The 13,773-nt window shown below is 44.6% G+C and overlaps 1 protein-coding gene across 2 annotated transcripts in view; it reads right to left on the reverse strand.

Moving 5' to 3' along the window:
- Nucleotides 1–13,773, reverse strand: part of LOC147664904 (uncharacterized) — an 85,141-nt gene that overhangs the window by 39,925 nt on the left and 31,443 nt on the right. For both annotated transcript variants that reach the window (XM_086949908.1, XM_086949907.1), the window contains one exon: nucleotides 3,702–3,762. In XM_086949908.1, coding sequence (XP_086806034.1) covers nucleotides 3,702–3,762 — 61 coding nt within the window. The remainder of the gene's footprint in view (nucleotides 1–3,701; nucleotides 3,763–13,773) is intronic.

Below are 13,773 nucleotides of genomic sequence, written 5' to 3' on the forward strand. Positions count from 1 at the left end.
ATCGTTTAGGTTGTTACGATTAAAGTGATTTGATGTGATGTTGCATTTTTAGCATGTTCCTTCGGTCGTAGCGACCAATGTTTTCATAGGTTGAAGAATTGTCGTATTTATTTTTTGGTAGGCGGTAAGGTCATGATCGGTGAGCACTAATTGGTAGATCCCTATGAGTGGGCGTCACCCAACACGGATGGGAGCGCTCGGGAGAGGTGGCCATTGGCCCCTCAGTGGGGAGGCGGTCCCGTCTAAGGGCGGGTCGCCGGAAGTAAAGGAAAGGCGGTCAAGGCCCCTTCCTTTGTAGGAGGGGTTACAGCCCCCTCCTGGGGAATTTCCCGGGGCTAGTGTCATCTGCGACGGCAGATGCGGTAAGTTGTGTGGGGTGGGGAGAGGTCAACGATACCTTCTAGATACCACACACAAGTGTTCGAACGACCTTTAAATGGCGTCGAGTCTTAAGTGCCCCCGTCAAGTCAAGGGAAATTGTTAGTAGTTGCACTTGTGGTAAGCCCCTGTGCCATCGCCCCTCCTAAGTGGGAGGGGTAAGTCTGGTTAGGGATCTTGACACCGGTTATGACCTTGCCGTTGGCCCTTAAACGTTAGGATGTACAATTTCAGTGTTCTTAGAGAATGTTTTGTAGGATGCTAGTTCGGCTAGGAGAACCTCTGTATTAGAGATTATGTTAAGGTTAGCCAAACATCGTAATGTGATAATGAAATTGTACATAACATGAAAACGTTTAATGTTTTAATTTTTTGTTTTAATAAATACGGCCGGGATGGTCACTCCATCCCACATCCAAAAACTTTAAGAACAGTTTCCGGTTTCCCTTCCTTTTGGGGATTGTGTTGAGAGGGGGTGGCGGGTATCTCAGCCATATGCACCGCACCAACTCTTGCCTTACATCCTTTCTCTTGCGAAATCTGGATTGGCTCCTTCTTCTGTAAAGGTACATCTAGCGGCCATTTCTAGATTTAGACGATCATCATCAGGTCCTTCCCTTTGGTCTGCAAGGATCATTAAACAATTCCTGAAGGGTTTATTCAGGGTTTTTCCACCAGTCCGGCCTCCACCACCAGCCTGGCATCTTAATTTGGTCCTGTCACATCTAATGAAGGCCCCATTTGAACCTATTCATAGGGCCGACCTGAAGTTTGTCTCATGGAAACCGGCTAGAAGAGTTAGTGAGCTCCAGGCTTTCACAATTGAGGAACCTTTTCTACAATTCAAAATGATGTTCTCATCCTAAGGACAAATCCTAAATTTATTCCGAGGGTACCCTCAGAATTTCATCTGAATGAGCTGGTGGTCTTAAAATCCTTCTTCCTGCGGCCCTCCACGCCAGCTGAAAGGGCTCTGCACTCTTTGGACATTCACAGATGTCTCAAGTTCAACTTGGAGCGCACAAGACTGTTCAGAAAATCTTCCCAGCTTTTTGTTTCATTCAGTGCTCCACGAAAGGGGTGTCCAATTTCTAAACCCTGCATTTCCCGCTGGATATCCAGTGCAATACACTTTTGCCATCAAGCAGCGGGGAAACCACTTCAACTAGCAGTTCGTGCTCATTCAACGAGATCAATGGCTTCATCTGTGGCTCTTTTCTCAGGTGTCCCGATCAAGGACATATGTAGAGCGGCGACATGGAGCAGTGTCCACACCTTCACTCGCCACTACTGCTTGGATTCTTCTGTGAAAGAGGATGCGGCAGTGGGCCAGGCGGTTGTGAGGAACCTTTTCCAATAAGTCGGTGAGCTTTCCTTACTATCCCGCCTTCCTGGTTGCATACTTTGTATTACTTGTAAATGTTCTGCTTTGTGATGCAAATGTGTATCTGTTTTTCTTATCAGGATTAAGTATGACATTTACAGGTACACATATTACAAAATATGCTTTTCTCTTTACTGCTAGCTATTCTGATACAAAGCAAGAATACAAGTTACTTACCTGTAACTTTGGTTCCCTAGTATTGGTAACTTTCATAGATTCCCATGCGCCCACCCTCCTCCCCTGGGAAAGCTCAGCCTTATTGTCCAATGATGTTGCTGTTCACAACGGCTACGAAAATCTGAGGCTCTGAGGCTCTCTCAGGAAGGTTCTATGGGGCGAGGCTGCTCTGAATTTGGTCTCTTTTACAAAAAGAGGTGGATAAGCTACAAAATGAGATGAGGCCTAGGCCTATTTTTTCACTTTGTGCTTACTACTAAGGTATTTTCTATTTACCGAGGCTCCCATTCCGACGACGGGGAATGATACAAAGCATGGGAATCTATGAAAAGTTGCCAATACTGGGGAACCAAAGTTACAGGTAAGTAACTTGTTTTCTTAGATGAGAAAAGATCCCAGGAGGGTTAATCATATATCTTGACAAATAAATTATTTTCTTTTGAGATGAAACTTCAGAAAAGGGCCACACAGAATTGACCTAAGCATGAATGTCCCAGTGAAAATAACAATCAGGATGGTCAAAACAAGCAGTCAATTGACTTTTTTTAGAAGACTCTCCAGGAGAGATGTGTGTGATCCTTCACTCCAAGGCGGTGTGTGAGGCGGTGTGTGGCCAAAATAAGAGGTAATGAGTCAATAACCATGCTAAATGTCGACTGGCTGGAACTGGATGGGGAAATGTAGATTGATTTGTATATGGCCCACACAAGTGCTCTATAAAGGCCAAATTCCAAGGTACAAACGCAGCAGTGAAATTAGGGATGCAATTATGAAGAAGGTTGGTAAACCAATACCCCTATTGAATCTATCAACACACAATACAGTAGCAAGTGGGACACTAACAGATGCCCCTGACATTTTGTATACAGGCAAAGAAGGTACTTAAAAAAGATCCTTAACAATGCTTGTAGAGCAGAACTAGGATATCCATTACTGCTCGAGATTGAAAAATAGATCTCGAAATTCTGTGTATATCTCATTAAAAACAACTAGGTATTCCGCTTCTAAGACCCCAAGGATCAACAAAACAAAAAAAGTAATACCGCTGCGAGATAAATTCTTCCTATAACAGACAAGAAGGAGCTCACTACCGTAAAAACATAGTGAATGACAGAATCATCATAACTAAACCATTGAAACAAGGTGAACAACATATATAATCCACTGGGACACAGGGACAGACAAAATACAAAACAAATTAGCAAATACTATGGGACAGGAATTATGCCATAGCAAAATAGGTGTTCTCCTGAAAGGAGCTTCATACTACAGACAACTAATTTCCTCATACAGAATCAGCCGTTCAGGCAAGCCCCAGAACTATTATGCCAAACAACGTGGCCTGGGCCAGGCAGAAAATGAGGTACACGTCTTCAAGCACTGCTATAAGTAGGATTAAAGAGTAAAATACTACTATTCAGAAATCCCAGATAGGACCACTGTTTTACCAAGATTTATGGAATTACACGAGATGTGTATTCTACAAGCTAAAAGCCCACAGCTGGCTGTAAAGACACCAAGATATGGGTCAGCAATTAGCACAAGATGCTTAAAACCCAAGTTCACAACTCTTAAAGGAATCAAGATGTTGGTGCAAAACTCAGTTGCTTCTCAAAACCACACCAATCTACCCTATATAAATATGTCAAATAACTATAAAAAACATAACTAACAAATACAGGAAATAACTTTCCTGACTATATTCTGGGGCAATACCTACTCAAAATGTATTGTCAAAATGGTTGGGATGGTGGTCGCTTACCTGAAATTGATTCTTCTTGGGGGGGTTGAGATGGTTGTTCCTCTGGCGTCATGGACATCCCCTTCAAATGTAGCAGAACATTAACTTTTAGTAAACAAGAAAGAGCATTACCAAGAGCAGACTATTTTTATACGTAAATTTTTTTTAAAAATCCCCTAATCATAATGTTTTGGTTATATTTACACCATACAGCAAAATTGATTCACTGTGCTTACATATAACCTGCAACCAATATGTGAAGAAGCTTTTCATAACTAGCTACAAAGAAAATTCTAAAGGGAAAAAGTGAATTTGCTTCTAAACACTACAATGAACATGTATTACCCAATGTATTTGTATTAAATTTACTTTCTTGATGGAAGGCCATGTAGTCATTTTCAAATTGGTGGCAAGCGTTTAATTCATTAAGCCATCCTGTAAGCTATATAAGGGAAATTGCGGAAAAAAACAAAACCGGTGTTAATTTTTCCTTGCTGAATGACAAACCATGAATCTGGTTTGCCGCGGGAATCTTTCCTGCTAGGAGTTCCCATGTATTGCTATAGGGTAATATGTTTTTTGAAGAGGATCTCATGCCTCACAAGGGCTTTGAAAGCCAGACCTGTACTCACATCACCACCCTCTGAAATCTGAGAGGTTAAACTGGAGTACCTGGATGGTGCCAAGGAATAAGACTTGCAGATAGGTTGAAAGAAGGGATATGAAAAAGGTATGAGGATATTAACTTTTGGTCAATACCATGTTCTCAAAATGTGCAACAACGGAAATCTTAAGTTAATGCTTAAGTTTCAGAGCATTTTTATGTCATGTGTAACTGGAACAACAGTGTTAACACACATAAGCCACACTTTTAGGCACGTGTGCGGATAACACAGGTGCTGTATAGCTCTGGTTCACCCACACAAAGGTGGCACCAAGATTTGTAAATAAAAGAAAGGGCATGTTAGGTTACTTTCAGAATGAGTTCCTGTAATAAGTCTGGAGAAACAGGGATGGGCAAGAGTTGCAGTGGTCATCGTAACGGTGAAATACTGATGTGCCTCAGCGTTTATTGGTAACATTATCTGAATGAACCTGGAGCAGCTACATTTTTACGGACACATTTTCTATTCAGCTGACTGAGAAGGCGTGGGAAACAGATGTATGGATGTACTGATCTGTGGAACAGAATTTGTCTTAGCATTGACAAATCTAATATGGCTGTGAATACTTTACAGACTTTTTATTTCATCTATCACTATTTCTTTTTTAACCCCACAAGCTTGAAACACTTCTCTAAATACTTAGATGTGACCTGTTTGCTCTTTAATTGCTTAAAAGCAGATTTAAAGCATGTTATTTGAATGTCCCCTTGTTCACGATTTTGAAAACAGGTTTTGCACCAAATTAATATAATTTTTAGGTTTTGCCTGGCGTCCGCTGCGCAACAGCGTTCGCGCAGGCGAAAACTTTTGAGAAGCAGTCTGGGGCTTTTCCCGCCTCTCTGTTCCATTGGCTAGCTCCATAAATGGAGGCTAGCCATTGGAACAGAGATGCGTCACTCATTCCCCGAGCAGATTCGTGGGCGTTCTTGCGATTTTTTCGCTCTCTGCCCCTTTGTGAACGTCATTGCGGCGGTGGGCGTAGTTTTTTTTATTTTTGAAGGTTTGTTTTGGTCATTTGTCCGAAGATGGCGGCCGGGCAGTAGCTTACTTGAGAAGCTCCGCCGTGCCGTCTTGAACCAGCGTGTGCCAGTTCCCGCCCCCTCCCGCTGTCCGTGTGCCCGTTCCCGCCCCCCTCCCGCTGTTCGTGTGCCCGTTCCCGTACCTTACCAAGAATCAGCTTGTGGAAGGGCTGCAGCGCCGCAATGATTGCATTGCTCTAAGAGGCTTAAGCACACCCCGGCATGTTGGATGCTTAGCTTGCATGCGAATGTAGAACAGGGGGCAGCTGTGCGGGCACTGTTTCGACCTCCGTCGTTTAAAAAAAAATTCTTTTATTTTGCGGCTGCGCGGGTCCTGCACATATGCGTTAATGCATGAATGAATGTTCGTGTTTCTCCTGCACGCATGGGTGTATATATGAATGAATCTCCGTGTTTCCAGTACATTACCATCTGCTGTCCATCCTTCCACGTTCTATGAGGTGCTAAACTACGTTCTCCTGCTGCAGACAGACCATCTCTGCAAAAGAACCTGCCAGTGACATGCCAGTGGTAATTCTTTGGTCTACACTTATGTATCCTTCCTCTTACTGTCCACTGGAATCTTATCTTTTTGCCTCTATGTAATGAATCTCTCGAATGAGCTGGTCACGTAAGCAAATCTGCAATGACAAGCACTGGCTGTCAGTTACAACCAATGAAAATAGGCATTCTTATTGAGCAAATGTTACTTTGTGATACCTCGGAATCACCTAGCTGCGGGACAGTGGCCAGGCCTCTTATCATTGGTCCATTTAAGAGACCCTAATATTGCTGGTGCCGACGCTGATCAAGCTAATGCAATGCAATTCGATTTCTTGAGCACAAAGCGAAGGCTGAACAATATTTATATTACCAGATTATAATTTTTTTTGCAGCACTCTAGTCACGCGAGTTCTGTCTAGGTACAAATTTACTTTTCTATTTTCTCCTTCTGCTGCTAACTAACAGCACAAATGAAACTGCCAAATCGGCCCTTCTCTACTATGCTGTGCGTGTTCTCCCGGCCGCCTGCAGGCGTGTGTGGACAGATGGCGATATTTATTTTCCTGTCATGTTTGGTGACTCCAGATGCAGAGAGAACAGATAAGATTGTTTCCTTTTAGCGAGCCTCCCTCAGTGGCCCTTAAAACGACATGCAGTTGTGTTTTCAGTGTGCTTCAAGATACAAACCACAAAGCAAGAACATTTCCCTATACCCATGAATTATTATAACGTGCTTTTACATTTGTGACCCGTACATCGACAATATGTGAATTACCGTGGAATTCATAATATTTCATTTTATTGTAATTGCATGTATACAGCGTTTACCACTTACCTACATCTTTGCTAAATCGTTTTCTATTTAACACTTGACAGTGTCCCTTCCGCTGCTACCCAGTTAGTCATCACTTTTTACACAAATAATTTACTCCATTCTGTTTATTAAATGTTTGCCTCTAGCTTGTCTTCAGTGCAGGGGTTATCTTAACTTCGTGTGCCAAGACACATTTTTTTCATAACTCTTTTTCTAACCGTACGATCTTTTTCAAATGCATGTTTTATGCATTTTCTTGTCCTCCGCAAATAGAAGTACCTAAATGTATCTCTTTTATGTTTCGCTATAAATTATAATTCTTTTGGTTCCTTGTGAAACTTGAGTGAATGCAGGTAGGCCCTTTTCTTGTTTAGTATTTCTAACAAACTAGCAGCTTCGTCTCGTACCTCGCGTTCCCCATGCTGATAATTTTCGACTGCACGGAGAATTACACCCTTTGCAGACGGTAGGGTAAAAGTTGAAACGTGCTCCCACCACAGGCATTCCCTTTCTGCATTAAGGGAAGCTAAGGTTTCACATTCTGGTTTTTATATGCGTGAGTAAGGACTATTCTTCCATAGGAGGGAAAGAAAGGGCTCATCAGTTCCCTAATCCTTTTAATGTCGAATTATTCTGAAGGAAAAAAGACCAGAACTAAGGATACCGCTGTGCAGTGTGACGTGTGCATGTGGAATGTTAACACTTCCTACTGGGTCAGCCAAAGCCCTGTAGGAGGCAGTCATGGAAGATGTGCTGTGCCCCCTCCTAGCACTGCGGTGCTCCTCAGACCCTGCCTGGACTTAGTGCTGTCCTGTCACCCCAGGACTGCCCATGCACATATGGATCCTGTACGTACGCGTGACCCTGAGCTGCTACTGGTCAGGCATTCTGATTTCTTGAGCTTTATAGGGCACAGACATGTTGCCTCCTGGCCACACCGGACAGCATGGTTACAAGTGATTATCAAAGAATTGCTGACTATTAATGTTATTTGCAAACTTCATGCTCATGATTGTGCAAAGTGTAGGTGTGGTGCATCAGTTGTTATGTTGTTTAAGGGAGGAGCAGAGGACAGACAGTTAGGTGGTAAGGGGCGGCATTGAACATCGCAAGCAGTTAGAGTTAAGTCTGACGGAGAGATGGGATACACTTCAGATTGTTGTGGGTCACAGATGTGTTCGCAATAGCGGCAATGCATTGAAACCTCGCCTATTAATCAAGGGATCAAACCTGCCGCACAACAAATAGCTGTTTAGAACCCTGCCGGCTGGCGAAGCAAGTGGTGTGTTTTGGCTCTGGTGCCAAGACTTTGATGAAAGAGCAACCAAGACATTCATTGTAAGGTTTAACCTGCAAATTGAATGAAAACCTGTTCCATAATTGTAAGTGGATCCAAACATAACAATGTAGTCATAAGTAGGAGAGCTGAAAAAGTGGATTTTGTTGCCTGTAAAAAAGGTAGCCAGAAACTCTTTCATGAGATCAAAAACAATTTGTGTTTTCCTTCAAAAGATTGAGTCTGGTGTGTATGTCAAATATTACCTCTTCAGCTAGAAAATTGAAAGCCTGGTTAAATGGTGAAAAAAGGCATAGCATTTCAGCAAAATAATGGCACACATTTCTATGTAGGGTGCTACAGTAATAAATGTCAAAACAGTTTTGCTGCCCTGCATTAGACTGAATTTGGAAGCAGAATCGACATAGAAAGACTACTTAACCTTACCCTTGCGACAAAGGCCAATCTAGACACAAAAGAAAACTAAACTACAATGACATGCTAAATAACCAAGACACTGAACAGGGCTGTGCTGAATTATGAGCCAGAGGAAAGATCTTTCCCCTCAGCTAGGACAAGGTGGAATGTCCAACTATCATCAACCAGTCTTGGCACACAAGCAATTTCCAACCCTTGCCCGCTAATCAGGATTCATAACGAAATTCCTATTCCTTTCCAACCAATGAAGAAACTGAAGGAAATTCCCAAAATTTGCTGGCTAATCAGAACAGATTTGGACATTCCCACCCCTTACCAGCCAATTACAATACAGTTAAAAAGTTCCCCAAAACAAGCTTTATAACAAATTATCAATATCATCTGAAGCATTTCAAAGCCAAGTCAGATCATCTAATCTCTCTACCCTTTTCCTAAGCCAGACTGTTAATACACTGAAGGAGGACTTGCCTCTGGACAACCACTCAGGCCACAGAAGAAAATGTTGGCCCTTCACCAACCACTCACAACACAGAGAACATTCTCACCCCTTCCAAGCCCACCAGGGTACAAACATTCATTTTTCTACACCTCCTAAGCTTTTGAGGATACACAAGAAAATGTCATCACTGCCAGCCAGTTAGAACACAGAAGGACATTTCTACCACAAGAAGCGTTGCCACAAAAAGCACAGTAACCTTACTTCGCCTTATTCCCGTCACTGATGATTAAATCCTATTCAACATCCTGGAAAATTGAAAAATGTATCTTACTGACTTATCTCGTACCTTTTCAAACAAAACCAGTCCATTCATCTGGGCATCTATTGGCATTGCAAATGACAATGCCATTTATTTATCTGTTTTCAAAACCAAACAAATTGTCATTTACAATGCCAATAGCTCTAACTTTTGCAAAGGTGAGACCGTTGCATTGTAAATGCTTGTTAAAGTTAATATCTCTTTCTCATTTTTAAATCTTTGCTTAGGTATTGTCGCTCCAGATTGGTCTGTATTTGCTCAAGGTCACAAATTAGTGACATATTCTTTTCCTTCAAAATACTAGTTTCATTTTTTAGTAAATAGACAGTCCCCAAACATCAACTCATCATTTTCATTAAGTAATCATATGTACAGACGCTTCCCAGGGACAGAATCCGCTTTAAATATCCAGGCTTTAAGATCTTGGATGCTCACCACAACGCAATTGGATGCCTATAATATGCCAATAATGTTTACCATTATATCAGAACCACCACTGTGCAACGGTTGGACACCATAAGAGCAGGGATCCTCACAAAATCTCAGTCACAGCCATTATTATACCAGGGCAGCCATCATCATGAGAGGGCGGGCCAAAATTAGGTCAGTCATGCTCACAATGTTTCAGTGATGGATGCCAGTATGCAATCATGGCCCAAAGATGACCAAATTATATCAATGATAATTATTATGTCGGGGCAACTATTAAGCCAGGAACAGACACAGTTGTCCCAAAGATGAACCCAGTATGTTGGGGAGCAACATGTTCTTTTGTGATCTTAGGCACCAGGTCTAGCTTCTAGGGAGTTGCGCTGTCTTATCAGGGAGACAGACAATGCCAAACACGCAGACAGGCACCCACATAAATATGCACACAAATATACCTGCACAGTGAGGCTTAGAAATTAATCTCAGCTTTGGATCCAGCCTCTGCTCTCCTCAGCTTCTGGTCTGATCAATTACCTAACTCACACATGTCTCTCGGACTCCTGCTGGCCCACACTTAGGTGACTCCACTCCGACTCTAGCTCTAGCTACTGCAGTCACTTTTCTTTCCATACCCATTATTCACACATAAAATACAGTACAAACCTGGGTCCATGACATGAACCTGGACGGCTTCAAACCCCAACTTTCACTGGATGCCAATTCTATGTCAGGAAGCAGAGGCGAGGATTATGCTTGTCATTTCTCCATTTATTAAACAGTAAGTTCAAAGTACAAGAAAAAACAGCAATGAACTACATGGCCCGAAGCGCTCAGAGGTAGTCATGGAAACCAGGCAACCAATCACAGTCCAGCCGAGAGTATATATGGAATCCCACGTCGTAGTCCTTCCTCTTTCTCCATTGCTGCCCCGTCAGTTAAGTCCCTGCTTTCCTTACTACGACGTTTTTGGGCTTGTGGCGTGGGCAGTTTTGTTTATTGTGTATTTTGTATTGCTTCTAACTGCTATTGCCTGTTGACATTAGCGGGTTTCTCCGCTTGCTTTCCGACGCGGTAGGCTTTGCCCGAGCGTCTTTGCTAGGCGTGTGCGCAGTAGGAGGCGTCCTGTCAGACGCTTGTTACCGCCACTTGTGTTCTCCTCAGCGCACTTCACCGTGCTTGTAGCTCATACGCGCTGGAGGCTTTGCGCTTCACTTTTGGTTATTTTAGCCTCCTCCCCCCTTCACTGCCACCGCGTGTGCAGCGGTAGGTTGGACGGGCTTGGCCCAGGCTTTTGCTTGCTATTGTGTTATTTTAGCATTGCTGTTTTACTGACTTGGTCTGTGTTTTTGGGTACCTGTGTTGGGGGAGCACACTATAATTTCATTGGGTGTTGTGTATGGGTGCCCATCCTTCTGTCACCATGCAGTCTCGTCAGGACCATGATTACACATCCAATGTTGATGTCATTGAACAACCGCCCTTATGCCGCCCTCCTGCAGAGGTGGACAAGCTCCTATCCTCAGCAATTGCCCAGGCGCTTGCCCCCTTGCAGGACAGCATGGCTAAACTGTCTGCTCATGTGTTTAAATCTGCTGGTCTACTGGGAGACAGTGGGGCTGGGCCTAGTGGTTTACACTATGGGGTACCACGTAAGGCTAAGAAGCGTGACGCGGGGCACTTAGAGGGCTTCAGCAAGCTTGCTGAGGTGTTTCATAAAAGTGCACGCACGCTTAGAGGCGCAACCTACCGGGAGGACGACTCACCCGGCTTTATTGGTGGCGACGCCACCCAGGACCTTGACCCGGAGGAAGGGTTTCCCGAAGAGGGAGATGGTGACACAGACGATGTTTTTGATGATGATGGTGACGAGTCATCTGAGGATTTGGTGGATTCTGGAAGGTCTTGGCGCCCTAGGTCCTCTAGCTCTGAGGTTGGTGATGGCGAGCCGGTTCTTCCGGAGATGTTTGACCCAAATTGTATTTTCCGCCCACGTTCCACTGAGTGGATTCCTGACAAGATGACTGCGGATTATGTAGCCGCAAAAATTCGTCAACCATTGACTCAAGATGTACGTTCTCGACTGCGGTCTGAGTGCCCTCGTCCCACTCTTCCTAACGGGGTTGCAGCTACGCTTGAACTTGACCCTAAATTGTGTACTTTCTTTGTGAAATACATGAAAGATCCGAAGAAAGGGATTGATAGATCATGGAGGGCATGCCAAGATAAACTCCTGGACGTGGTTGCCCCCCTGACGAAAATTATTGAATTAGCTCAACGCTCTAGGGAGTCAGGTCAGCCTCTTCCCACTGACAATGTTGCGGGGTGGGCTCAGAGAGCCATGTGCCTTTTAGGAAATGCAAACTGTGCACTCTCTGCCGATCGTCGCCGTTCCCTTCTCCTTAGGGACCCGAAGTTAGGGGAATTATCCTCGTCTGAGGCAGGTGCTGTTGCACAAGGCACTTTGTTTGGTGATCCTTTTGTGAAGGAGTTGGGTAAATTTGTAGCTACTTTCTCGGCTCTCGACAAGGCGCAGGCCTCAATGAAGAAAATTTTTCTGAAAAAGGTTTTTGCAGGGGCCGGCAGAGGCAGGGGTCACTCTTCCAGCCGCCAGTTTCAACAAGGCTCCAATAAAAATCAAGGCAAAAGAAACAACGGATGGAACAATGGGAGACAGGGCTCCTTCTACCCATCTCGAGGAGGCAGAGGCCAAGGTAGAGGCCGTGGCGGAAACCAGGCCACTTTCAAAGGATTTAATGGTAAGCATTCCTCTCCTCTCCCCGGTGATTCTAGGGGGCAGGATTGCTCAGTTTCTAGCCACTTGGTCAAGTCTCACTTCCGATTCTTGGGTTCTAGAGACGGTTCAGGGGTTTCACATAGAATTTTACGGAACTCCCGTTCAGCTCTCTCGTCCTCGCCCCTTGGTTCTTTCCGCCTCAGATCAGGAGCTTATAGACAGAGAAGTTCAGGATCTGCTTCTAAAAGGTGCCATTATTCCGTTCCACCTTCATCCGACAGGTTTTCTCAGCAATATCTTCTTGGTCGAAAAGAAGGACAAAGGGTTCAGACCAGTGATCAACCTCCGTTCATTCAACGAATGGTTGGTTTATCGTTACTTCAAGATGGAGGGCATCCATCTTCTCAGGGACCTTCTTCTTCAGGAAGATTGGCTTGTTCGGTTGGACCTCAAAGATGCTTATCTTTCGGTTCCAATCTTCCCTCCTCACTGCCGCTTCCTCCAGTTTCTGTGGAGGGATCAGGTTTAAGAGTTCCTTTGGACTATCCTCAGCACCCTGGTGCTTCACCAAACTCCTACGCCCGGTAGTCGAACATCTCCGCACCAAGGGGATTCGACTAATTATTTATCTGGATGGCATTCTAATTATGGACCAATCCAAGGATCTCCTTCTCATTCACCTACGGGTCACGATTTCTCTTCTCCAATCTCTGGGGTTCATCATCAATGCCCAGAAGTCGGACCTAGTCCCACAACAGAACATGACTTTCCGCGGTTTTCGTATCAACATGAGGGACGCTACCTTGCATCTCCCTCCGCCAAAAATTTCCAAAATCAAGAAGGAGATTCGCACGGTCTTGCGCCTGGACAGGATTTCCCTTCGACAACTGGCCAGGATTGTGGGCTTACTGTCTTCTTCGATCCAGGCCATTTTACCAGGACCCCTGCATTACAGGGCCCTTCAGAGGTTAAAGGCTTTTCATCCCCGTCGAGGTCTCACTTATTCGGAGCTGAGCTCCCTTTCCACGGTGGCAAGAGCGGAACTTCTTTGGTGGCTGGACCACATGGATGGCTGGAACGGGAGGACGATTTTCGGCTCCCGTCCGGATCTGGTGATCGAATCGGATGCCAGTTGTCAGGGCTGGGGAGCCCAGTGCAGCCCCTTTCTGTGGGGGGCAGGTGGACAGAGGAAGAATTACATCTCCACATCAACTGCCTAGAACTCCTGGCGGGCTCCTTCGCTATTCGTTCGTTCACCTTGACCAGGGTCTCCTGTTGTGTCCTTCTTCGGATGGAAAATACGACAGCTGTTTGTTATATCAATCGCCTGGGGGGCACTCATTCCAAAGTCCTGGCGGACCTTGCCAAGGACTTTTGGAATTACTGCCTTCTTCGCCAAATCTCTGTGACGGCGGAGTACCTTCCGGGGGCTCAGAACAGTGTGGGGGACAGTTAC

Source organism: Lissotriton vulgaris, unplaced genomic scaffold, assembly GCF_964263255.1.
Source record: "Lissotriton vulgaris unplaced genomic scaffold, aLisVul1.2 SCAFFOLD_608, whole genome shotgun sequence".
Taxonomy (NCBI): Eukaryota; Metazoa; Chordata; class Amphibia; order Caudata; family Salamandridae; genus Lissotriton; species Lissotriton vulgaris.